Source organism: Cynoglossus semilaevis, chromosome 5, assembly GCF_000523025.1.
Source record: "Cynoglossus semilaevis isolate Cse_v1.0 chromosome 5, Cse_v1.0, whole genome shotgun sequence".
Classification (NCBI taxonomy): Eukaryota; Metazoa; Chordata; class Actinopteri; order Pleuronectiformes; family Cynoglossidae; genus Cynoglossus; species Cynoglossus semilaevis.
In genome coordinates this window covers 6,253,813-6,279,882 of record NC_024311.1, presented here as the reverse complement: position 1 = coordinate 6,279,882, position 26,070 = coordinate 6,253,813, and the positions used below count along the sequence as shown (strand labels likewise).

The 26,070-nt window shown below is 37.6% G+C and overlaps 1 protein-coding gene and 1 long non-coding RNA gene across 2 annotated transcripts in view; one reads left to right on the top strand and one right to left on the bottom strand.

Moving 5' to 3' along the window:
- LOC107988587 (uncharacterized) overlaps positions 1-15,968 on the top strand; it is a 57,282-nt gene extending 41,314 nt beyond the window's left edge. Inside the window, exons 3-4 of the long non-coding RNA XR_001760073.2 lie at positions 11,911-11,978; positions 15,849-15,968. This is a non-coding gene — a long non-coding RNA (uncharacterized LOC107988587). The remainder of the gene's footprint in view (positions 1-11,910; positions 11,979-15,848) is intronic.
- Positions 12,981-24,291, bottom strand: LOC103378803 (uncharacterized protein DDB_G0271670). The gene is made up of 4 exons (XM_008310144.3): positions 23,802-24,291; positions 17,141-17,864; positions 15,778-15,975; positions 12,981-14,102 (listed from the first exon to the last, which is right to left on the bottom strand). The coding sequence occupies exons 2-4, from the start codon at positions 17,844-17,846 to the stop codon at positions 13,981-13,983; spliced, it is 1,026 nt and encodes a 341-aa protein (XP_008308366.1). The 5' UTR covers positions 17,847-17,864; positions 23,802-24,291; the 3' UTR covers positions 12,981-13,980.
- Positions 24,292-26,070: the final 1,779 nt, after the last annotated feature.

The window sequence follows — 26,070 nt, the reverse complement described above, 5'->3', positions numbered from 1 at the left end:
GACTAAATATGAGCAAAACAATATAAGAAAAAAGTGCAGTGCAACTCAGATATCGGCGTGTACTCTACACTATGGCTATTTGAAAACAGGGTAAACACAAAGCCAAGGATGTTATCATGTAAAACACATACACTCATCCATCCATTCACCCCTCACAGGGTCGCTGGAGCTAACCCCAGTAATGATCAGTATGCCCCTGATAGGTCACCAGGATCACATGTAAAGACAAAATGAATGATTAAACTTATCCTGCACATTTTGAACTGCAGCTTAAGAACAGAATACACAGGGAGAACATGCACACTATATGAATATAAAAATTGGTGACCTCTGAGCAATAACCACTCTTTACCTGCAAAGACATAACAAACTTGGTCACTATGTGGGAAGGCAGAGTACTGCACTTTCCAGGGGACAAACTGCCATAGGGGACACTACAGTTGAACATTTGTATGAGCAAAGTGTAATTGACGCTACCTTTAGCTCGTCTCACAGCCTTTAGTTTTTACACAGTCAATTATCAGATTAGTCATTTTCCATCATTCTTTCAGTTGAATATCGCAGCCAACCAGGCTTTAATTTAGTTCAGCTAAGAGGCATGTAATTAATTTGCCATAAGCCGTGATGAGTCTCTTTGTAATGCAGCATGTAATCACATCCTGTCTACAGAAAAATTGCTCCGGTGCGTTTGCCTGTCTGAGCAGATATACCTGTCTTAAGTCTTTTTTTGTCACAAAGACATATTCCGCCTCTTCACTTTCCACTTTGAAGTCCTTCAAAGTACTTTCCTTCTCCCTATATGGTAACACAGAAATGAAATACAGTGGGAAGGAAAAAAGAAAAGTTAAAAAACAAGGTGCAATTTTGTTGATGACAGTAAGAGAAAGTGTGGAAGAAGTATCATCCTCTGCACTGCGGGACTCAAGTAAGTGTCCTCTGTGCATTGGGCTGTGGCAGATTTTAATCAGTTCCTCGGCTCAGCCCCCGAACAGCACAATACACACTGGCGAGCACTGGGAGCCAGATATAAATGGAGTGAGTGACTGACATTGAGGATCTCTTAACAGTACAGGAATGGGCCGAGAATGCAGGGCGTCAGTGGTGAGAATACAGATTGTTTACTGTGTAGTGAATAATAGAAGTCTCTGTTGTACTCTGAAGAGGTCTGCGAAGGAAATAAAGCTCACTCAATGAGCGGATGAGTGCTTGCCTAGGAGCTGCAGTCCTGTTTGGCAGATGCGCAATCTTTGAAATATGGACTCTGGACACAGAAAGATGGCTTTCAAAATAAAACTACGACTGCTAATTAGCTGCAGCTGCTCATGTGAAACGCCTACTGCTCAGAATCTTTGGACATACATGGAGGCATCGTGCTCATCTTGCAGCTTAAGCAGTTTCAACACTCGCAGCTCCACAATCAACTCTGAGTTTTGCCTCTCAGCATTCAGTTAGTCATTCATGACAACTATCTTAAGATTTAGAACTTCATTGGAACCGTTCATTGTTTGGTTCATGCTAACCTGAACTCTGCCTGCAGAAGTTTTTTGTGTAATTCGCACTACTGCCCACCAGGGTGCAATGAGGCCACACCCCTTATTTTGACTAGGATATGATGACAATATGCACGCATGCTTTATGCTGCATTCACAATTAATTAATTATTATAAATTATTACTATTATGTTTGGATTTCTGGAATAAAGATATGATTGTACTGTATAAAAAAACTAATTTTACTCTTTGTTCCACAGAATTTTAAACAGAAACCACAAAAACAAGGTCAAGAATACATCTAATAAATCCTCTGGGAAATCTCACATCTGATAGATGTTTGCATCAATATCAGAACATGTAATTGGCACAGATCACATTAGCAGCAGCAGAGCCTCTCCTGTCCGTCATCCCCTGGTAAATCACTTGCTGTATACATGACATACGGAAAGTGATGGGCAGACTATAACCGCTCCAGCTTGCAGGTGAACGCTGGGGAGATGGTGAAGCTGAAGACGTGGAAGGCCGGGGTGTTTAAAATTGTTTGGACATGTACGTGTGATTGTATATGTAACATGTATAGTGAGCTTGAGCAAAGTTAGTGTGAACTAGCTTCCAGGCTTCGTCACATTAATGAGATAAAAATGTTTGACGATGCAGCTGCAGGATACAGAGACATGTTTGTGGAAGTCATAGATGTTTGTAGGTTAAAGGTTCCTGCAGGCAGTCACATTAATACATCTGTCTTCCTTTGGCCAAATATAGTGGATTAATGAGGTGCACTGTACTGTATATCTGAAATGCTATGGGCAATGTGCGTGTCTGTGGGGGGGAAGGGGGACATTTGAGATACATGAACCTATTGACCCAACAAGAACACAACAAAAGACCACAACTGTACAAGCAGTGGTGTGAAGCCCCTGACAGAAGCAATCAATTATTTTTACACCTTTTTAATTTTATCAAAACAATAGCTGCAAGTAACTGTAGATATTTTGATTTTTAAATTGTATATATATATGTAACTCATATAAGGAGGTCTTTGAAGGTCTTGGCAAAGTTTTGTGCTACTTTCTGTTTTGAACATGGGGTTTCATCTTTGCCGCTGGGCAAAGTTAACTAAATGGTTAACAAACAAATTTGCTTTCATTTTCAGCCACAACTACAAGAAATTGTAAAACATCTGAAATTATATCATGTTTTTCATCTAGATTACACTTAAGTAACTTTATACTTTTCGAGGTTGGCAGCAGTGAATTGACACTTTTTTTTTTGGAATAGTGGAATTTCTGAAAATAATTCTTCAATCATTATCAATCAAAATATATCCCTTGAAATGTGTTTGTCATAATCATGTTTTCTTTCTCTCTCTCTTTTTTTCATCTTTTTTTTCTGCAAAATGCACCACAGCAACGCCAAGTGCCCCAGTTTTCTGCAGGGTAACAACACGAGTGCAGTGATTTTAGTTGGCACGTGTATCCTCTCCATAGTTTTTGAAACAGCAGGGAGCTGAAGATTTAGTGGTGTTTTATTCATTTCCTATTTCATCTATTGCTCTTGCAGGTTTTTTGCATTCTTTGATATTTTATTTAGAACATTTTGTACATTTAACATCTTCAAAAGAATTTATCACACCAACACATTCAAAGGTATGTTTTACCAGGTCTTATGTACAAATAAGGCTCAGCCACTATATCTGCAGATGTTGTTATCAGACACCTTTCATTCCTTATATTTTATGTTCGATGATGGATGCACATATACAGTACAGTGCATCTGCCATTGTCAGAATCAATTCACATAGGTAAAAGTTGTGCTCAAGTACTTCACATCTAACCTCCAGGTGATATGCAAAAGGTACAAACTAAAGCCCCTTAAACGGTGACATGTTCTCACTGTCCTCTCTTCGGTCTTCAGGCAAATCTGCAGCTGCATGTGTGTAAATAGTACAACTCAATTTTTAACTGCAGGTGTGTCCGCATCAAACTTGGACCAAATACCAGGAGAATAGAGCAAGTTCTATACACACCTACAACACAGAGTACATCTGTAAATAAGCCTTCTATACACACCTACAACACAGAGTACTGTGTATCTGTAAATAAGCCTTTTTTTTTCATAAAGAAAATGAATGTATATTAATTCATTATAATCACTCAAAATATATCACCTTTTTATTGTTTAAACCATGTTTACTTTTTTTTTCTGTATAAAGTGCTTGTTGAGATGCAAGCCACCGTATGCAGTTACACTTTACTGCCATGGTCTTTTAGCCTATCTTGAACTGTACATTGTTAAATTTGAGCATTGTTCAACATCAGGTCAGTTTCTTCACAAATGTAATACTAGCAAAGTTTGTTTCAGAAATAGACTGTTGACATGTTGACATGGAAGGACGTCCGACACTCTCTCTGTAAAGAACAGTGCCCCCTGTCTAACAGGTGCACTCCACTGCTGGTAGCTGCGTTGGAAATGTGATGATAGTGGTGATAATGAAGTGGAAGCTTGCCGACCCTCAGCTCATCTGTCTTCCATGCAGGAGTCTGGCATATGGCGAGAGATTTGTGCGCCTCCCCAACATTTGTTGACCTTCATCGGAGTCTACCTGCTTCCCATATATAATTAGCATCTGCATTCCCACCCAGTCGTTCTAAGTCAGAAGCCAAGTGGGAAGTGACAGGTGCTTAACCACTCTTCCCTGTTGACGACTGGCTGTGGGGAGTAGTCATGTGTTGCTGACCAACTAGCTGCCTGATGGCTGCTGGCTCAGTTAGCTAATCAATAGCTAATTCTCTTAAATAATCAAGGGGCTTGTGTATTGGATATGTCGTAGGGAGGAGCAATAATTGATTACTTTTGCTGTACACCCGCTCCACCCCCTGGATTCAGTCTATACAGTAATCTGCCACATTTTTCATTGGATGCTGACATCCACCTTCTCTGAATCGCATTCAGTTAGGACCGTGGAAGGAAATAATGTTTGTGTGTGTGTGTGTATGTGTGTGTATGTCGGTGTGTATTTCTTTGTCAACCTTGTAATTATGTGTAACTGCTGTAAGATCCCTCAGTCAGTAATGGTAATCTGCTTTTTATACTTCCTAATTACTGGGATCTTAAGAAAAAAGAAAATCAACAGTGAGGCACAGATGACTGTATTGCAGTAATATCTTAAGCAAATAACAATATTTTCATGAAAATATTTACTTTTAGTTATTTTAATAACTAACATTGTATTTACACCTGTACACCCTGCCTTTAGTCTTTTGACCTTTTTTTAAAATAAATAAATATGCTAACGAAACCTAAGTAGAAGAACTAGTTTATGGGGAGGTAATTAGTTTAGGTTAGATAAGACCAGGAGGACAGTTATAATGGCATTTGTTCATTTAATCATAAAAACATGTTGCGTTTTTGAAAATACATGACATTTAAGCCCACATACATTTAACTGGAAGTTACAAATCGGGCCATAACTTTAACTTCGTGGCACCGTAGCTATATTTAGCTGGAAGTTACAAATCGGGCCATAACTTTGTGGCACCGTAGCTATATTTAGTCAGTGAGCTTAATAAATGTAAATTCCAGTCGTTGACCTTTATACTGTATTAGATTATAAAATCATAAGACTGCTGGTGCATCACCTGCAGTGAGTGCACCACCTGACCACAGACCTCTACCGATGTACTGCAGAATATATTATTTTAAATCTTACAATAATATTCCATGTTTGAAAACCTGACAGTGTGGAAGTTATTTTTGTGTTTGTGTGTGTGTGTGTGTGTGTGTGTGTGTGAATGGCCACAGGGTAAGACCTCACTGACTGTAGCTCTATGCTGCTGTCCTGTTGGAAAATTGGACTCTGGGGAGAAAAGTACAACTGGCAGCATTGGTGTGTGTTTAACGTGACACTCCTTTACAGAGCTGCATTTTTTATTTTATTTTATTGATTCTAAAAAATCTCTATTGCAGTTTGTATTTGAAGAACCCAGGTAAAATGCATACGCTGAACTGATCAAGATGCAAACCATGCATTTTGACCCCAATTAAACCTAAATGCCCTGTGTGTAATAACGAGTGACATCTAATTATGAGACTGTAGAGTGCAACAAATGCCAACAACTGTCCCCACCCACCCCCACACCCCCCCCCCCCCCCCGCCACTCCCTACTGCCGAGCCTCCCACCCCCATCATTCCTATCCTTCAGGGAACAGAGTCGATCCTTTGAACCCAGAAATATTCTAAACACTCTCAACTCTTCCATCCGACCTCCTTGAACGTGGCCGTTCTGCTCTACAGTATCTTTGTTCTTTTTAAATATTTTTTTAATAATGTTTAATGTATTCATTCTTGTCCAGAGATACATATTAAATATGAGACTCTGGACTTGAAAAGAAAACATGGTCTGTTTTTACTGTGTTTTCTCCTTGTGTAAGTGCTCGTTCATCTAAGCAGCTTTCAGAGAAAGATTAAAAAACACCATTTTACAGCAACTCTAACGTGTGATACAGGAATCATTTGCCCTGCAGAAGAATGCATATAAAGGGGCACATTTTTTGCCAGCCGTCCAGTTTTCATGCCTTACCTCTACGTCATCCTACTAGTGTGTGTGTGTGTTTGTGTGTGCATGCATGTTTGCATGTATGTGTGTCATCACACCATGGGGCAAGAACGGCAGGGGAAAGCAGAGGAAAAAGATTTTATTGTTGAAGAGCTCTTTGAATGGCACCAACCATCTGTTGTTTTATTGTGAGGTCTGTTGTTTGTTTATCTGCCAAAACCACAAGCTCCGTCAGGAGGACAAAACATAAAAAGAAGAAAAGTGCACAAACTCTGAGTCAGCAGCGAAGTCCACACCACCAACAAGGAGTGAACTCAAACTGATTCATTACAAGGTGTAAATGAGTTGGACTGGACACAGTTTTAACTGAGCTGATGGCTGCAGTCTCTCCACAGTCCCGGCTGTTCAAAGGAGACTTGTTTTAATCTCATATCAAGTATTCACACCTAGATGAAGGTAATCAGACCTGGCTAAATGACTACTAATAAAATATTAGACACAGATACAATATTTTGCCGTATGTTTACATTTCATTTAGTCATTTCATCAGCTTGTGTTAAACAGGGATAGACTACAGTACAGTTTATGTCTTAGTTTGCCACAGGTTGATCCTGTCTGAGATTTTACATTGTAAGTTGAAAAATATACAACTCCGTCTTCTTGTTATCCCTGTCACAGTGATTTGTTGCACTGAACTACAACCTACATTTTCAGGTTACACTGCCTGTATTATTTTTGACACATAAAACTACATCTGACAAATACAGTATGAAAGTATATAGTTATATCTTCTTCCTCTTTGATTTTTTTTTATTCTGTTTTCTACATCTTTGTCCTTTTTCTTTGTCGTTTCTCTTTCTTTTACATTTTCCACTGTGCTTATTCAGGTTTTTTTCTTCTTCAATTTTTTATTTTGTTTTTTTTTTTTTTTATTTTGTCTTCTGTTTTATTCCCTTTCTTATTTATTATTTACATCTTCTATTTTCTTTTCTGCTTCCTCCATTATTTTCTTCTTCTTTTTCCCTATTGTTATTGTTGTTTTTCATTATTATTTAAATTATTAAGTAATTGTAGTAGTAGTAGTAGTTGGAGACTTTACTTAACTATAGATAACTTTTACATTTAAATGCTATACAGAAAAATCTGTAAACAGTTGGTAAAGAATTTCAGGACTGGGAAGGACAAGATAGAAAGATAGATTTGAAGATAAGATAAAAAAGACACTGGGAACTAAAGAACAATGAGGAAATGATCCAATGTCAATGTGCAGAGCTCCACTCTACAGAAGCAAAGCATTGTTTAAAGTGATATTTTTGAGGATGCCACTGCACTGTGCTGTGTTGTTAGTTCCTCTTTCTTCTTCTTCAAAGTCAGCTCCCTTAGTTTTGTTTTTCATTGAATATAAACTTTTTAAAATTGCTTCTACACACTGGTGTTCCCTGAGCCAACATCTGCCCTGATATCACTGCCATCTGTTCTGCTGCTTTTCAATTCTTTAAGGTCTTCCTGCTTTGTTACTGGCATTATCCTTCTTCCATTTGCATCTTTATGGGCCAGTTGATGTTGTTCAGCACAACAACAATCATACCCCTGATGAACTCTTCTGGCATCAGCCAGCGATTACATTGTCATGCTAATAGTTACAGGGCAGCTTTTCTTTTTGACGTCTCCACAACAATAATTAAGTCAAAGCATTTCGACCACTAACAGTAAACATTACTCATAATGAAAAAGTTTTCTCCGACTCTCATCATTGATGTTCACCAAAATGTTTTTAAAAGACTTTGGTCAAAGATATCGCCTTCTGTTTGTTTTTGTTTTTTTACATTTTACTTTTCTCGTTTGTCCTTACTTAATAGTAACCTTATTTATTAGTAACATGTACACGAGAATTTGAAGGAAAGAAAATCACCTCAAACCAACCACCTCCTGAGGCTAATGATACTGTTATCAGTTGTAGCTACTGATCAGTTCTTTCTCTATATCCTGATTTTCTACCGGATTACCCGACATTTTTGTCTTTTGTCGTGGTTTGTTTATTTGAAATTGATATTTATCTGTGTGACGTACAGCCCAAAATTTGCCAGAAGGAACTAGAAGTTTTTCCAGAAGCCGTGGGTGTATCATAAAAGGCTAAGAGACAGATGCACAATTACTTAAAGAAATAAAATGGTAACAGAAGATTCATTGATTTATTCATGATTTATTTCTTATTTTAACTTTTTTAAACTTAAAAACCTTTAAAATTTCAAAATCTTTAAAAACTCTCAAGTCTTTTTGATTGTGTCAGTTGTCAGACTACTCTCCTTGAGGAGTGAAAACTGGTTGTCAGGTTTTTCTACTGTAGTTTCTTTGTCTGTAAACAGGACGTGCAGCACATTACATTCTAATGAGGTAACCAGGATGTTCTCATCTAGTTCTCGTAAAAAGAGTTTTAGACCGGTTTCATAGTCCATTGTATATAAAAGACACTTCTCACATTACAAAACAGACCTTGGAAACATATTATTGTTATTGCAACATGCTTTAAAAACGTTGTCCATGAATCATTTACATATTAAATTATTGTTTTATATTTCTTATTACTGTTTCATTTTCTGGCCTTGATTATACATATTCTTTAGCAGTAAGGCTTGGTCATTACGCCTCTCATTGTTACAATGTCATTTCAGTACAGCTGAACAATTTAAGTGTGGTTTCACACCCTCTTACTGCTTTGACTTTGTCCTGCTCCTCAACTTGTCAGTCAAGCATTTGTTTTCTCAAGTATTCCTCACATAAATCTACTGTGACACATGTATGTCACCTGACATGTTGCTGCTACCACTGTAATTGCCGTGGAACTTTAAATTCATTTACGGAAATCCAAATAATTATTATAGTTGTTCTTATAATAGTTATACCGTTATCCTTTTTTTCATTTTAAATTAACACAGCCAAATTCCGTCTGTGTTAATGTAAATGTACTGTTTGTCTTACATTTAAATTTAATTTTGTTTTTCTGCCATCAGAACATGCTCAAGGGTTCCATATGTCATTACATTTAAACGAGCACAGCAAAACTCTGCAGCTGAAGAGAGATCTGTATAGAGTAGAGTCAAATTCGTGTCCTCAGAGGGTTTATCACATACACATTTGGTAACAGGACTGTGTCGCTCATGTTCTACAGCCACCAGTGCATCGATAATGCCATGTGACTGGCACTTCTCTGTCACACTCATGTGAGCCAGCAGCACCAAGGTGTATAACCTGACATTTCCCAAAATGACTCCTCTGATGCTCAGGGTGGTTCAGTTCACTGCCTCTCCTCCCTCCACTACGCCAACGCACTTGCCAGGTCGGCCCCATTCCAATTTTTGAAATTCTTTTTTTAACATTAACCTTTTACTCATAACATCTTTGAACTCATTTTCAAAGGGTAGAAGAGTACGTCTTCTACAGTTTCAAAAACGGTTGGCTCCTTATTGTTCTCCCTTATATTTGATAAAACTATAGAAGAATCCTTACTGATTTACTCCGAACTGTCTCTGTTTCATATGCATGCGTGTTCATTCCAGTCAGGACACATATATAATTCAAAACCTTATTGTTATTGTTGTTAGTTATTTATAATACTATATTTTTGAACCTCACAAATTAGGAGGCAAAGAGGAAAATAAGAAAAAAAAGTCTGGGGAGAAGAAAAAGTTAACAAATCTCTGAGTGACTAACTTAAATGTATCCTTGTTATTTATTAATGTTTGTATATTTTAGAAAGATCACGATTGAGTCCTATATTGCTTATTTGTGAGTAAACAATCTGCTTTTAACTTTATAAAAAAGGCCGAAAGATACCTTTTAAGGATTTTTTTTTCAATTATTCCTTCCTTAAATACAAAGACTAAAAAAATGAATTTTTAATTAGTTTGACACATTCGTCCTCAGGCGTCTTCAAAATCTTAATCAAACTCTCTCTTTTACTGCTCACAGAATCACAGTAATGCTGTAGTTTAGCCTCGGGTTTCGTTAATGACACTGTAGAAACGAGGTTAAAGGGTGGAGGTTAAATTTGTCCGACACTAATCAGTTGCTATTTGTGCTAAACTAGAGACATCGTTTGGATATTACAAATGTCGTGATCTTGCTGAGAAGAAAAGAATTACTGGGCCAATTTGAAAGGAACATAATTGAAATATTCAAAGCCATCAACATCAAGCAAGTGGTTTAATTTGCTTAAATCAAGGACATGCAAACGTTTCTGCAGGTACTTCATTAACAATCTAATTAATGACATTGTTCTCATCCTTGCCTAAGCTCAGGGTTATAGTCTGAAATTAGACTTGAATTGATTTAATGCCATTAAAGAGCATTAGCTACACTCAGATATGTGAACATGTCGACCTGGTCCTTTTTTTTTTTTTTCTTTTCATCACAGCAGGTAAATGAAGCACTTGATGATCTTGTGGCTTACATCTGCTCCCTCCAGCCGTGACTCACTCCACTGACGTTTGTATACTTTTGTAGGGACACTCGTGCTTCAAAGGGTGCGGAAATGAGCCAAGTGATGTGAACTGCAGCAAGCTGGCATCTGCCTTAAGCACCTGTGTAAAACTGACTTCAGCTGTAACCTCTGACCGTGTTAATATTCCACACTATGCCAGCGTTGGTAACCTGGTCAAACCAGTGCTGGAAGCAAGTTAAACCAGTGTGATGACGTGGTGGCACATTACAGACGAAGGAGAGCAAACACCTGACCTTATTATGATGTCATAACGGGTTGATTATAAAGTTTGTTGATCGTTATCTTTGTGATGCGTCACTCTGGAACCTTGCAGCTATTCACTGGATTAAAAAGTCCCTCATCCCTGTATCTTACAGTATATTCACGACTTGGCAAAAACGCCTCTCACAAAGCAGCAATCAGGGCTATAGTCTTTTCACATCCTTTAAATTATACTCACCCAGAGACTTGTTAAGGCTTCATTTTTTGTATTTCCCCCCTTGCCTTTGTTAAAGAGATGTAAAAAAAAAAAAAACCCTTTAAATATTCTGCCTCTGATGGTTGGACTTGACTCTGAAATCACTTCTTACTGCAGGATCAACATCAGAAGAATTCACAACGTTGAGCCTCTGGGGAAGTTTCTATTCTGAGTGTCATCTTGTTACTTAGATCAATCTGCCTCTCTAAAGAGTTTTAGTTCTTATCTTTTTAACAGTCAAAAGTTATTTTCTTCCCAGGGTGCATCTGGTAAATTTGATAGAACATTGTTACAGGTTTGTTTTGACAGCATTCACTATATCAGAACAACACAGAAAACTGTCCTGAGATTGAAGGGAAAGCTTGTCTGATGTACAATTCATCTACTTTTGTTTTTTGGTTGTTGGTTTTTGTGTGTGAGCGATACCTGAGGAAATGAAGCCAAATCTTCCGTTGGGGTGGCCGTGACAAGATTTCCACACATCTGCACAGATTTGTTAAGTGAAAGGTTAACGTTGCTGGGGCTCAGTAAAGTAAGGTTGCAAAGCCAGTAGCTGTACAGTGTCTTTTTATACACCACGCTTCAGTATTCCTCACCAGTCCATGCAGATAACTGTTCAATCTTCTCCTATGAATATTTGGTAGCGCTGCATATTTGTTCGTCAACCCCAGACTGGGCTGTGTCAAAGGAGGTAGTGACCTTTTAGATCCTCGTCCTATGTCCCAGCAGCTACAGGAACCAGTGTGTACAAAGATCAATGACAGACAATACTGAAGCCAATGTGATGGTTAATGTATTAGCAGCAGTGACCGAGGGACAATGTTAGCCTGCTGTTTGGACTGAAAACAGTCATTCTGTCTAATCAATGCAAACCCCAGATTTAATTATTCTGTGCACCTACAGGTATTTGGCTCCTCCAGATCTGATGGCATGGAGTGCTATAGAGACAGCAACAAAGAAGACTCCATTGAGTAAGTTTAGAATTCACACGCTGTTCCCATCTGGTTCTTCAAATGGAGAAAAAAGTGCCAGCACTTTCCAAGTGTGTCAGAAGCTGCTCAGGTGTTTTAAATTCTTTATGAAACTGGAGTTCAAGCTGTTTCTTCCTTCACCAGGTTCCAAATCTGTGGATCAGTTAGACAGGATTTGGCAAAAGGGGCAAAAACACCAGCTGCACATTTAGCTCCATATGCCAGCACTTTCCAAAATTATTCTATTGTAAAGTTAAACTTTGGAACTTGAGGTTTATCAGGCCAGATGACTCATTCCAACCAAGTCTACTATAATCCCTTTTGTTGTTGTTGTTGTTATTGTCGACTAATGGCCGTTTAGTTAGTAGTTGTAGTATTATTAAAGCATCTGTTACTATTGCATTCAACCAAATGCACACTTGTGTCATTTAAACAGTTGTCTTGACCCTTCGTTTGGTCTCCGTTTTCTTCTTTTCATCTTCTTGTCTTACACTGAAAATAGGACTGTGCTGTGAACAATCTGATAAAGACGGTGGCTATCTATTACAACACTTCAGGGTTTGAAGTTAAACTCATTCCCTGTGGCTTAGCTTGAAGAAAACACATTTTAATTTAGCCAATAACAAATATGACACAGTCTCAATTTAGATACCAATCATTTAATTTCATTCAAATTAATTTTGCCCTTACTGGCAGCAGAATTAACCTCTCTGTGTGGCTGCTGCGGTGAAAAATTTACGTTCCTTAGCAAAGACTCAATTACTTGATTCCACTCTGTTAATACTATTTCTGTAGGTACAAATAACCCCCTTTAATATTATGCACTGCACCTTTATAGGCGACATAATATATGACCTTGTCAGGTCATGGTAATACTAATTTGTTGATACAAATTAGCATCTCTTAAGTGCCTAAATATTTCTGTGCTTATCAATCCCAACAAATGACTAACTGACTCTTCCTATCAATAGAAATTCAATAGTCTTCAATAATGAGTCAAAATGAGTTAAGTTCTGTTTAATTTATAACATAATAGTTTCTTATAGTACATTTTATTGTAGGAAAGCATTGGACAGAAGACAAGATTGTTGAGCACAAAGTGTGTTGCTTCAGTCAAGTTTAACACACCTGCCCAAGGTTGGAGCCCAAAGTCAAAGACAGGGACGGAATAATAATGATAGAATTTTTTTTTTCCCGTAAAGTTACTATTTCATTTATTCTACTCATGTTATATGAATGCAGCAGCTTAAAGCTAGAGGGTGTTACTCAGAAGGCGGTAAATAGGTTTAAGGTGCTACTATGTAGTTCTAAGACCAAATACACAATTCCCTTGATGAATACCCAAGCCTCAGTTTATGAAAAACAAACCCACAACCTCTCTTGGTTTGAAGAGAGACTTAATGAAATCTTTGGTTCGACGGTGTGAGCGTCACCTTCGGCATATCTGTAACACACACCTCAAACAGAAATGATTTCCTTCGTGCTATCACTACATCTAAGAAGGGGAATAAAAGATCATTTTATTGTTCGCGATGGCTTTATAATTCTGTTGCAAAACCCTCACTTAGCAAGCTGCAGCAATATAACGGCCCGCTCTAGAGATTTGCATCATCAGGAGTAACAATTTTTGTTCCTCTTCTCATCTCTACGGATCATGTAATTGGCTGGTGTCTGTGCTTCTCTTCAACAGAATTACATGGTTCCTGACCAAAAGAATTAAATCAAAAGCTATAATAAATACATGATATTTTTACACCCTTCATACTCACGTTCCTGTATTCCCTTTGGCAACATATATAAATGGCTGACAATTAAATTGGCTGTAGAAGCATACTTCAGATTGATTTCCCTCCCTCTATGTCACTTCAATAATTCTACTTAAAAAATTCCTAATCTTACAGAAGATCAGCACAAACTAATTTTTCTCCACGTTGTAACTTGTCCGTCAAAGGCCCACAGAATAATAGACAGACTTCTTAAAGGGAGTCCATGGAAGATTTTCTCATTGTCTAAAGTTTCCTGGATAGTTGGTCATTTGGATGTTGTCACCCTGGACACCTGGGTTGAAATAGGCTCCACCCCCATAGTTCAGGTCCAGGGGTCCACTGTTGTCCAGCCTGAGGACTGAGATCAGACAAGAGACAGCATACATTAGAACTGCTACAATGTACGCTTTATCCAAGAACCAATCCCAGCAGTCATCAGACCAGGGCGGGGTTACATACTTTTTGACAGTTTTACAGTTCAACATCTGATCTATGAATTTAAAATTTTGACTGTGACAAATGATTAACCTGCCCATATTGGATTTCTCTTCAGACAAGAGACAGCATACATTAGAACTGCTACAATGTACGCTTTATCCAAGAACCAATCCCAGCAGTCATCAGACCAGGGCGGGGTTACATACTTTTTGACAGTTTTACAGTTCAACATCTGATCTATGAATTTAAAATTTTGACTGTGACAAATGATTAACCTGCCCATATTGGATTTCTCTTCTGTTCATCAATAGTCTTGGTTTTTTTTTACTCTACAAAACTGACAAAAAATATATATAATTTCTAATTACTCTGAAGACACAAACTCCTTCACACAGACTTATGGCTATGTAAAATAAGGCAGATTGTCTAGACTACATTTTATAGCTGGAAATGTAATAAGTGATGCAGCAGTGCTGAGCACAGTGGAAAATGATGGCCTAAACTGTAAACTGTATTATCAATTTTTTAAGCCTTCTGTTTCCAACTTCCAGATTAAATATTAGAGTCTGACTGTATCACAGCAAATCACTCGGTGTAATATAATCTTCTTAGTAATGTTCTTTGGTTGATAAAGTGATATTTTTGCTACGTTTTGCATTTAGCTAAAGTCATAGTGCTCTGAAATGTGGTCCATGAACAGCGTGAACAACAAAACCATTAACAAAAAGAATACGTGTTGTATTCCTTATTTTAGCCCGAATGGCTCTTTTATAATAAAAAAAAAACATGCAAAATAATTTTAGGGAACACTGTTTACTTTCACTGAACAAGATCTACACAATATGTGTATATTTAACTATAACAGCCTCTGAACCTTGACCCTTAACATTATCTCTTTTTCCCAGTCTGTGATTAACATTTTATGTCTGTTTTAGCCAGTTCATTCCTGTCATTGTTGATATGAGTTTTTCACTCATTGATCTGCAAATCAGCTTAGTTGTGTTCCCTGTGTTTACAGAGGAAGGAGAATTGAGAAACCCCATGATTTAGGGGTTCTTCACCCAGACAAAGTAGACTTTTTGTTTTTTGGGGCACAGACCTGACGAACAGAAGTGTCACGCAATAAACGACTACACTTTCAACATGAACCATTAAAACCACAGCCCACAGGTATCAACAAGCCCAGTAATGCTTGAAAACCCTGATTTGGCAACCATGTCTCTGTGAATGTCCTTAAAACTAAACTTTGACGAAACATCACCATTTAGAAACGATGGCCAATCACAGAAAAGTAGGAGAAATTAGAACTCCTGAAAACAGGAGGATAATCAAACAATAAATGCAATTAAATATGTGTCAGTACAGGCTGCTGTTTCACAGATGAAGAGATTGTAAGAGAATATGTGCTCATCTGATGTCAATGACTCACAACCACACACTCACAACATTCTTTATAACCTCTGGCTCAAATCAGTAACCATCTATTCTTTTTTCTTTGTTTCTTCACATTGTAGTTTTATTACCAACCGCTGACAATTACTGTATGTCAGTAAACATCTCATGTCCGGTGTGGATCTTTACTATACTGTACATACCTGGGTCTGTGGGAAACACCTCAACCAGTTTTCTGTGAGAGAAATCCTTCTGTTGTTTCCTCTTCATGTAGACGTAAGCCACCAGTGCAACAATGGCCAGAGCCAAGCCTGTTCCCAGCACTGCAGCCCATGTTCCATTCTTTTTTCTCCCTTTTGAATCTGAATCCAAACCATCACTGGATTCACTGGAGGAATCAGCTGCCAGGAGGAGGAGAAATAAATAATTATTTTGAATCGTTCTATGCAGGTGGCATTGTCTTTGTGTCACAACACAAAAATAAAACATATATGATATTGTTCCTTCATGCAGAGTTTACCTGTATTACTATTAGTGTCTTTAGAAGTGTGTTTTAAAAAAGGCTCATAAAAGTTTTCTCTGTCACTTTAATAGGTCACAGGAAGTAAGAGGTGTGGTGTTCAACTTTAGTGATGCTACACTATTAAAAAAAAAAACAAGAAACTGTGTCATGTCTGGATGGAAATTCTTACAGGAGAACAATTGGCCCACTTGGCAGCAATATTTAAAGTTTGAAGACTGCTGTGGTGCATTTTGTTCCGAAAGGGAAGGAATTTATTTAAGTTTGCAGTATTAGCTTAGCTAAGCTCACTGTATAGTATGTGGCTTCCTAAAAAAAGTTGCTAATGCTTCTTCACAAAGACTGGGTTAACTATAGAAGGATGGAGAGACGGACAGAAAGAGAGACAATTAAACAGGCAGACCAATAGATAGATACATCATTATTAAACAGTTATTTAACCAGGCCAATCTCATTGCGAATTAAATCCCTTTTCCATTAGAGAGCCGGCCAACACAACCAGAGAGTCACAGTAAGAGTATCATTGACCTCAGTCCCTGACTGCCTCACTGTTTTTTTTTTTTTGTTTTTTTTTTTGGGGGGGGGGGGTTTTTTCACTAAAACAGGGTTTCATTGTCCCGTTATAAAGGTGGATGTAATGGATCCCTTCAGTCTTTGCCACACTGATAGCACCTGAAACCCAATCCAACCTTTTCCTTTGAAAGAAGGGCCATTTGTGCTCTGTCAGTGGGAATATATATACAGGTGGATGTGGGTCAAGAATTGGGAGGAAAAACAATGTGTACGGCAGGTAACAGTGATATATGTGCTCTTTAGCAGCAAAGCTAGTGTTACCTAAAAATGCCCATCTCTAAAGGATCTCCTGTTTACATGTTTCTCTACGGTCCCTTGTCAGCAATCAGTCAATCCTTATGCAACGCCTTCAGAAGAGCAGGGCGTTGTTTGGGAAATTTTAGACATTTCAAGTATCAAGGATACACAAGTCATAACCAAAGACATAAAAATAGTTGTCATGAAACTGTGATACATTAGGGTTTTGCCTGTACCTCTTTCATCGTTGTCCCCCCAGACTGTGTCGTTGGCATTCTCTGGTGTAGCATTGGTTGTAGACGCAGCACCTGCTTCTGTGGGCTGTGCAGGAGGATTTGATGTCGTGTTGGATTGGTTGTTTTCTTCTGCTGTCGTTGTAGTGGTTGTAGTTGTAGTTGTTGAGTTGGATGGTGTTGTGTTGTTGTCTGACCCATTGGGTTCTTGTTGGATTGTTGTTGTCGTTGTTGTCGTCGTTGTTGTATTGGTAGTCTCTAAATCATTGCTGCTGCCATCCCCCGATGTTTCCTCAGTGGAGTTATCAGATTTCTCCTGAGGTTCCACCGTGGTTGTTGTAGAGACTGTGGTGTTTGACATTTCTAACTGGTTGTCAGGAGACATTCCACTGCTGGCATCATCAGAGTTTTCATTCCCCCCAGTTTCCTGAGTCAATCCGTTCTCCTCTTCCTCATTGAAACTGGGATTATATCCAGATGGTCCTCCACTGCTGTCGTCATTGTTAGCTCCAGCTCCTGCAGCAGAGTCATATTCTCCTCCTTCAACTGCGGAGTTTTGACTTCCAGATACCCATTTTAAAGGTTCACGAAGCCATTTTTGGTCGATTGTGTTCCCAGATAAGGTTGTTGGTTCCTGCGATGATGTCAGGGTAAATGTGTGGGCAATCAGAAGAAGAAGGCCTGATGTGACTTTTAAATTCACTTTCATTTTTGTTTTGGATTTTCTCTGAAATGTAAGACACAACAGCAATGAATATTTCTCAGTTGAAAGTTATTTGTGCTTTATTGAATATTATTATATATAATATTTATATATAATATATATTATATATTATATTTATTTCTGTTGTTTTTACAATTCTACAACTCGTTTCTTGAAAGTTATTGTAAACAGCAGAAAAACCACTCCATTATTGTAAAAGCATATTATATTTAATTCATTTTTAGTTTCTATAAAACGGCACATGTCGATGATAAGCCAGACATTTTAGGTTTTTTTTACACTGATGTTTAAGCCATGGGGAAATAAAAGCTCTTATTAAAAAAAAACCTTGTCAGTATCTCAGACTCTTAAAACCTTATGTTTAACTAAGGGTACTTAGCCTTCTTAGGGGCAGCCTAACTTAACGCCAACAGATTGTGCCATACATGATGTACAGTAGTTTCACTGTTGCTCGCTATTAATGAGGAGTTAGTGACGGTGTGTAGTGGTTTCACTGCAGCCACTGCAACATAGCAGAGAAAATGTCTGCACCTCAACCTAATACAGTTCATCTCGGACAACAGTACCTGACAGGGCCTGGAAATCCTACTGCATTGTTCTTTTTACAACAACAGTCCCACGGTAACTACAGTTATAAAACTGTATGCAAAATGAGTACTTCAGCAAGCCGCAAGTCCTTGAAAACTTACTAAAACTGGGACCATAGAACAAGACAAGCTTTTGGCCCTGGGCAACAAGAGTTCCAGCTGATGTTGACTAGCCACTGCTTGACTTCCAAATGTAACTTTGCACAAAGAATGGGGTGGAGGGGCATCGACTCATTTTAAATAATTTTAATAATATTTCAGGTCAGAACATACATTGATTTGTACTGTATATCCAATAGCTCAAAATTAATTTCCTAACTTTTTATAATATACTCACTTATATTTTCAAGTTCATATCTTCCGACACCTTTTTACACTGCACCTGTGTACACAGCACTTTATCAGTATAAGCTGCCAACACAGTTCTCAGTTATTTTAGGTTTTGTTTTGTGTTTCTCTACAGCAGCAGGTATAGAGTGTGATATTAAATTCACAAACTGTACTCTACTGTACATACTCTTAAAACAGTAAAAACAAAGAAAGAGAGAGGGTAAAAGATAAAAGACCTGTACTAATTTCTCTTTGTTTGACATGTCGGCTTATCACCTGCTCATGCTATAATGTCTAACACTCTAGGAAGTCTAACCCTCCCGTTAATCACACACTCATATAGCCAATGATCTATAACACATATCTCTTCTGTGGCCATTTTTCAGGAGCATGAATGACCTTTCTTTTGAGCATGGCTCATCTGGACTAACAAGTCATATTGAAAATCCTTGAAACAACTGATCCTTTCTCTTCTCGCCTTCTCTACAAGAAAATGTCCAACCACTGGTGCAATGAACACCAATGGGCACCGTAGACTCCTGATGATGGCTGTTGGTGATTTCAAAGACAGTCCTCTGTGCATGGTTAGGCTGTGAGTCGTGGGACAACCTCCAGTGAGATCAGTGACATGTTGACAGGGTGAACAAATATAATCGCCCTCAGAGGTTTGTGTTTTGCCCCTGGCTTTGCATTGAAATACAAATAATTGCAGTTTCATTTTTTTTTCCTTCAGGCCACTCTAATGCCCACTCACCCTGCTCTACTTGCTTTACTCGACACAACATTTTTTGAAGAACTGAAACACATAGCCAACATGAAAAGAAAATGTTTTTCTTTGAAGCAGCCTACATCACAAACCATCAGTGGGGAAATACCAGAAGGCATCTGATAATCATTGTTGCAGAGATCAGCTATGACAGGGTGTCAAACTCAAACTCACAGTGGGCCAAAATTAAAAACTGGGATGAAGTTGCGGGCCAAACTTAATATTTATTGGAAAATTGATGGCAATTGTGCATGTTTTCCTTTCTCTACAGATATGTAATTTTATATGATTGTAGATTTTTTTTATTATATGAAAACAAACTTTATAGTTTAATATTATTAATAATATAATTAATAAGCTTAATATTATAAACACATGAGAAATTAAAGTAATTAAAATAAAACACACATCTGTAGTATTTGTTTCTTGTTATGTCTCTTTATCTGTAGCTTTTTCAGTTCCTTCTTAATTTAAATTTCTTTTTCACAGACCAACAACAACAACAAAAAAACGAAATGTATATGCTATAACATAGCGCATACACCACTAATACTACAAATCCTACCAGAACATAGGGGCTATATACTGCCTGGCCAACTCTAGTACACATTTAATATGATCTTGTGGGCCAAACATAATTACACTGCAGGCCAGATTTGTCCTCCGGGCCTCAGTTTGACACATGTGAGCTATGTGGTTATAGTTCCTATAGTAGCCGTGGATTAATGATCAGTCATGAACGTAATTCATTATAATTAATCATGATTAATAAAGAAATCATTATTCCTAAATATGAGAAAAAATATATGTACTGTATATTTCTGCTTATTGCTGAAAAAGAAGGACCAATAGCAGCAGATAGCTGTATTTCTTTATCATCAGTTTTCATTTGTTCTATTCCAAAAGGTATACCGTAATTATTAATATGGAAAAATGTCGAGGAAAAATATGTAAAATTATAACTCAAAATTTTCATAAATTTTCAAGTTAAAAATAAACACTATTCATTTCATAGTAATTAATTTGATTTGTAACACGATGACTGCATTTATTTGTACAGTCCCAAAGTATTTGTATTATATTTAATAAAGCTTAAATTGTTTAAATGATACATTTTGAAAATTCTACTCAATTTAGGGACGTGATGCAGCTTTATTTTTTTTATTTCAAATAAAGCTAAATTTATTAAATTATGGTGCAGCTTTTATATTCGTGAAATACCATTCAAGTGTCAAATAGCATACTAATCAAATATTAATCACTTCATTCTGACTAATTGGCAATTTCTCGATCTTTTTTTTTCTTCTTTTTTTTACCTTGCTTTCTTTCTGCTGCGTTTGAATCCTAATAGTCCTGTGTGGCCATGTCCTTCTTCCTGTGTATTTTCACATCTCTGTGAGAAATTAATGTAAACCCTGTGGGTTGTTGATGGCACAGCTCACTGTGCGACGGTGGGATCAATCAAACAGTTAAGTTTGTTGATGATTCGACACCAAGAAGAAATCATTAAAGAAAATGGCTCAATCCATCACAACAGGCAAAGAAGGGTGAACAATTTGAGGCTTAGAACACAGTGGAAGCAAAAATAATGAACAGACTTGTTTATTTTTAGGCCCAGACATTAAAAGTCTGTAGCTGAAAATTGTTCATTAGCGTGTTTTTTCTTTCATTTAGTTTTTTTGGCAGAGTACCGTCTCATCTCCTAGGTTATTGCTCAACAAAATGGAATTCTGTTTATGAGGAAACAATTATTTGCCTCATTCTTAGAAAGAAGACCACGCTTGATGGAAAACCAATTTATTTAGCAATTCTAATCAGCTCGGTTTTAGTAGTTTATTAATTCACTTATCTTGTATTGTTCAGGGTTATTTTTTCATGTCTCGAAGTCTGACCTCAACATTTAAAATGAAGCTAAATGTGTTCAGTTGTTTGGACTATTTTAAGAAAACCATCCATCATGTAAATTCATAAACTGTCATAAAGGAGAATACAACATATCTTTTTGAGGGTTAAGTTTTACAATTTTAGGTAGCCATGACAACAGGAAGGTTTCTGTCAGCCTGTTTCTTTGGCACATTCACAACATGTGCTTGAAAAGCTTAATGGAATCAAATCGGATGGAGATTAAAAAAAAAGTGTGACTTCTCCAATTTTAATGCTGGGAGGAAGTGGTAAAGTTCATGTGCTGATAAAAGATCATGTCGAATAAATGCTACAGAGACTAAATGAGTCAATAAAGGGTGACAATTGAGAATCACATGACTCTAAAACCTTGCTCTACCTTTGTAATCTTTTAGCACATAGGGAAGGTGTGAGAAATGGGGGTTTGTGTGAGCTAATTATCGTACATGTATTTCTGATACATGTCAGAGACTTATATTTATAATATATTTCTACAGCAAAGTAGTGAATAACAGAAGGAAGCAGATACTGAAATTACTGCTTACCCTGATTTGTTAACTTCATATATTTTCTTAAAAATGAGCACACTATCTTTGTATCCCAAACTGTATTTGTAGCAATAAAATCGTTGTTTTTTTTTATGTCAACAGTTAAATAATGATGTTTCTTTGTGTTTCATGCTGAAATATTTCACTGACGCAGTTACTCTTACTGCTGCAATAAAATGGGCACCAGGGGTCAAATGTCTCGCTAAAGAGCACATTGGGTTTAAGTATTAAACCCATGACCCTCATCACTATACTGTCTATCTGTACTGTATAACTATAACCGACAGCTGTTTCTGCTGCTCCTTTCTCAGTATTTTATATAATGAAGATCCTATTCTGTCTTTCAGTATATAGGATTAGTGGTAATGGACACTGTCATGTGACAGAGAGGAATCTCTCTGTTGCTTTCTTTTCTTGGTAAAATTAGAAGATGGTAAAATCTCCTGTGGTAATAGATCTTGAACTCCAACTGAACATGTTCTTTTTTGAAGCAGAACTTTGAGTTAAAGTTTATATATTTTTCTTGACATTTTATAGTAACAATTGTAATCACAAATATAAACTGGTGTCAAATACGAAGATTTACCTGCTGTTCTATTTATTTCTGTTTCAGAGAAATTAGTCGTTTGCGATCCTGTAAGGAATGTTTATTTATCTAGATTAATCATGAGTAATCGTGATAATTACAATCATTATTAATCATATTTATTACAATCACGGTTTATGATGATTAGTTGTAAGTAGCTACCCAGTGCTAAACTCAAATGTATAATTTCAATTGTGTATTAGCCCATGTTTGGCTTTATACATTTTTGTTTTGGTCACTGTAAATCTGGTCTACAATCAGTAATCTTGGAACTGTAACCCTGTCAGGAAGTCCTTATTGTGTTGAACATAGAGTTGTGGAGATATGGTACCATAACTTCCACACACCTGACAACACACCGAGTAAAGCAGCGTGAATCCCTTCTCCAGGACTTCTTAATATTCAGGCAGTTTCTACCAACACGGCACCTTTTAGTGCCCTGCTCACTGACTGTCCTGGTCAACAGCATCCTACCAACAAGTCTCTGTGCTGCGGCACGTCCAGAGAATCAGGCAAAGAAATAGACTTCCAGCTCCTGGAGCTCAGATGTGAGTTTGCATTCAGCCGGCATTTCAGAGCCTGTACCAGTTCTCACGTCAACGGGTTAAAACTCCATAGAAATGAAATCCAGTCTCATCTTATAAATAAACATGGAGTCTTAGAAAAACATGGAAGTGCTGTCACATAAAGACACATTCGAACTCTCCCTGTGGTAAGGCCTGCTTTTGCTAGAAGATATCGTTGCTTCACCACATACAAATATGTGCTTTAAATAGTTAAAAATATTTAATTCAGTTAGTGCCAATGGAGGAGTTGCTCAACTTTGATATTAAAATACACTACGGATTTCTTGTTTAAGACTATTGGCCTGAATTCACTAATTGCTCCAGTAAATCTGAGTGTAAAGTTCTGTGAGGTATTTCTGCACATAGCCTCACGCTCTTTTCTAATTTTAATGTATAAAATATGCTGCCCTAATTTTTCCTAGTGTAATTAAATGGATTATTCATGTGACGGTTGCTGATTGAATGTATATATATATATATTTATTTATTAATACATGCACTTGACAAGTCTAAAAATGACACAAATTTTATATTATAGGTAGGCAGGAAAACTCTTTGTAATCTGTTGTTTAAAGCCGTACTTGTTCCCCAGCCAATCAAAAGTATAGAAAAAAAAATGGAAAAACAATGAAATCTTCCAACAGTCAACTCTTACCTTAGTCTCAGGCTGTATCAGATCAGAACAGGTGCACCAGCAATAAAATCTCTTCACTGAGCCTCATGTGAGAGTGAATCAGCAATTGGCCTCCGACAGAGGAGCTGGAAGGGAGGGAGGAGGGCCTAGCAGAGTGGCATTCAGGGAACAACCTGTTCAACCTGCTCCTACACCTGCCAGCAATAGCAACACACCCTTAAGTGCGTCCATGAAAGACTGTGAAAAGGCCTCATGCCGAGGCTGCGATGGAGCAGGAATAAGAATCAGCCGAACCAGTGAGAGCTGAAGGCTTTGGGCAGAGCCAATTCATTAACTGCTGGTTATTTTTGTTGTTGTACCAAAATCATTCGATTATATTTAAATGTGGTTGCCGTGCTGCTGAGTTGCCAGGTTGGACCTGTAAATTCCCCTAATGGGTGGAGCCTCTGGTCATTGATCCCCTGATATCTCTCTCTCTCTCTCTCTCTCTCTCTCTCTCTCTTTCTCTTTCTCTCTCTCTCTCTCTGTCTTTATGTCTCTCTCTCACTCCTTCTAACCTAAGGTGCCGGAAACAACTGCTGTCGTCATGGCAACAACAGGCAGGCGTACTCAGGTTTCATCCTCCTCTTTGTCTTTGCTCTATATCAGGCTACCAAAGTGACGTGTGACTTTGCAAAGTGGCAGGTAACCCTACTGTGTATTCACTGAGGCTAGGATTGTTTTTCGTGTCGTTCCTTGCTCACCTGAGTCATTCAGCGCATGTATCCTCTGCACAAACAAGTGAAGTGGCACTCCAAACTGCCATGCCTTAGTAGGTAGAGAACAAGGAATGGTTTTCTCTTTCATGAAAGTACAAGCTTCCATGAAATTGCTGGAAAATCTGAGAAACCCTCAGAAATAAAGAACAAACCCTGAAACTGCACCTGAAAAAAAGATTTGCCTCACTATCCAGTCTTTGTGTGAACTCAAATGAGAAGACATACACTCACAAGAAGCAGTGAAGCCAGTATTAAACTGCCTGAGTAAAAAAAAAAAGAACAGTCAACCAATTCATATCATATTCCTAGATCTACTTTCAGCTACATTTCAATGTGGAATCAAAACACAGAAAAAACTTTCTCAAAACATCACATCAGTCAGGCAGAACTTGGATTTAATAACTGTATTAAGCATTACTAAGGAAACGAGATCATTAAGACGTCTCAAAACTGCACTTGGTTCAGCCTTTATGAAAAAAGCAGGAGGGGAAGAACCACTCACTGTATCGAGTGCTCACAGCTAAACCTTTTTGCATGATTTAAATGTAGCAGTGAAGATTCTCCCCCATTCAGAGAGTTTTTCACATGTCTTGTAACTGCAGCTGAAGCCAATGGTATCAGGTAGCCAACAGTAATCTCTATGGTCAGAGAAGAAACACAAAAAAGAGAGTTATTTGCTTTTGGGATTTATTTGGTTAAATATTGGGCCCAATATTGGGTGGGTTCAGTGAGATTTTTTTCTTTTGCATTTTGACACGGAGGATCCAACGTCTGATCCAACGTTCGAGCTGCTGGATCTTGTTCCTGCAAGATCTGGCTTAAATTAAGCCCTGTGTATTCTAGTAGGTATGGTAAACTGACAGGACACTGGAAAACAAACTCCAGTCCAACCATGTACTGTATGTTTAAGCCAGATTTAAACCAGAAGCTCCAGAATAAAGCTGAGAGCCAGTAATGAACCTGGATGTTTGGCAGTAGTTAGTAGTTAAGTTTGTTACTGCGACATTACTTTTATGTCAGTATGGAGACTAACAACATTTGCACTGCCTCACTGTTAGTCTCCCCTGTGGTATTACTCTGTACAATAGATGGACAAAACAAAACACTTCCTGTCACCTTAGTTACAGAATAACCTAAACTAAGATGTATGTCTTCAGGAAAATGTTGAATTTACTTAATTTCACCGGATTTATGCTGAATAGTTTATAATTTGTTTTATGTTTATGTTCTCAACAGTAGTTCCCAGTCTCTTCTATTTATTGTGAAAATAACAAAACAATTTCCTGAAAAGCTAATGACAAAGCATACAACATGATAGGAGTGGACGCTAAGTGTAGTTAGCTGTTGAACCCATAATGTCATACCACTGACACTGTCTACCATCTACATACACACATCTCTTATTATAGGCCCAAAGTAGATTTCATATATGTATGTTTTCCACAATATACCACAAGATCTTTTTTTAATTTTTGTATTGTTTTCACAATTTGAGAAAATGCAAAAAAAAAAGTCTGAACACATTTGTAGTT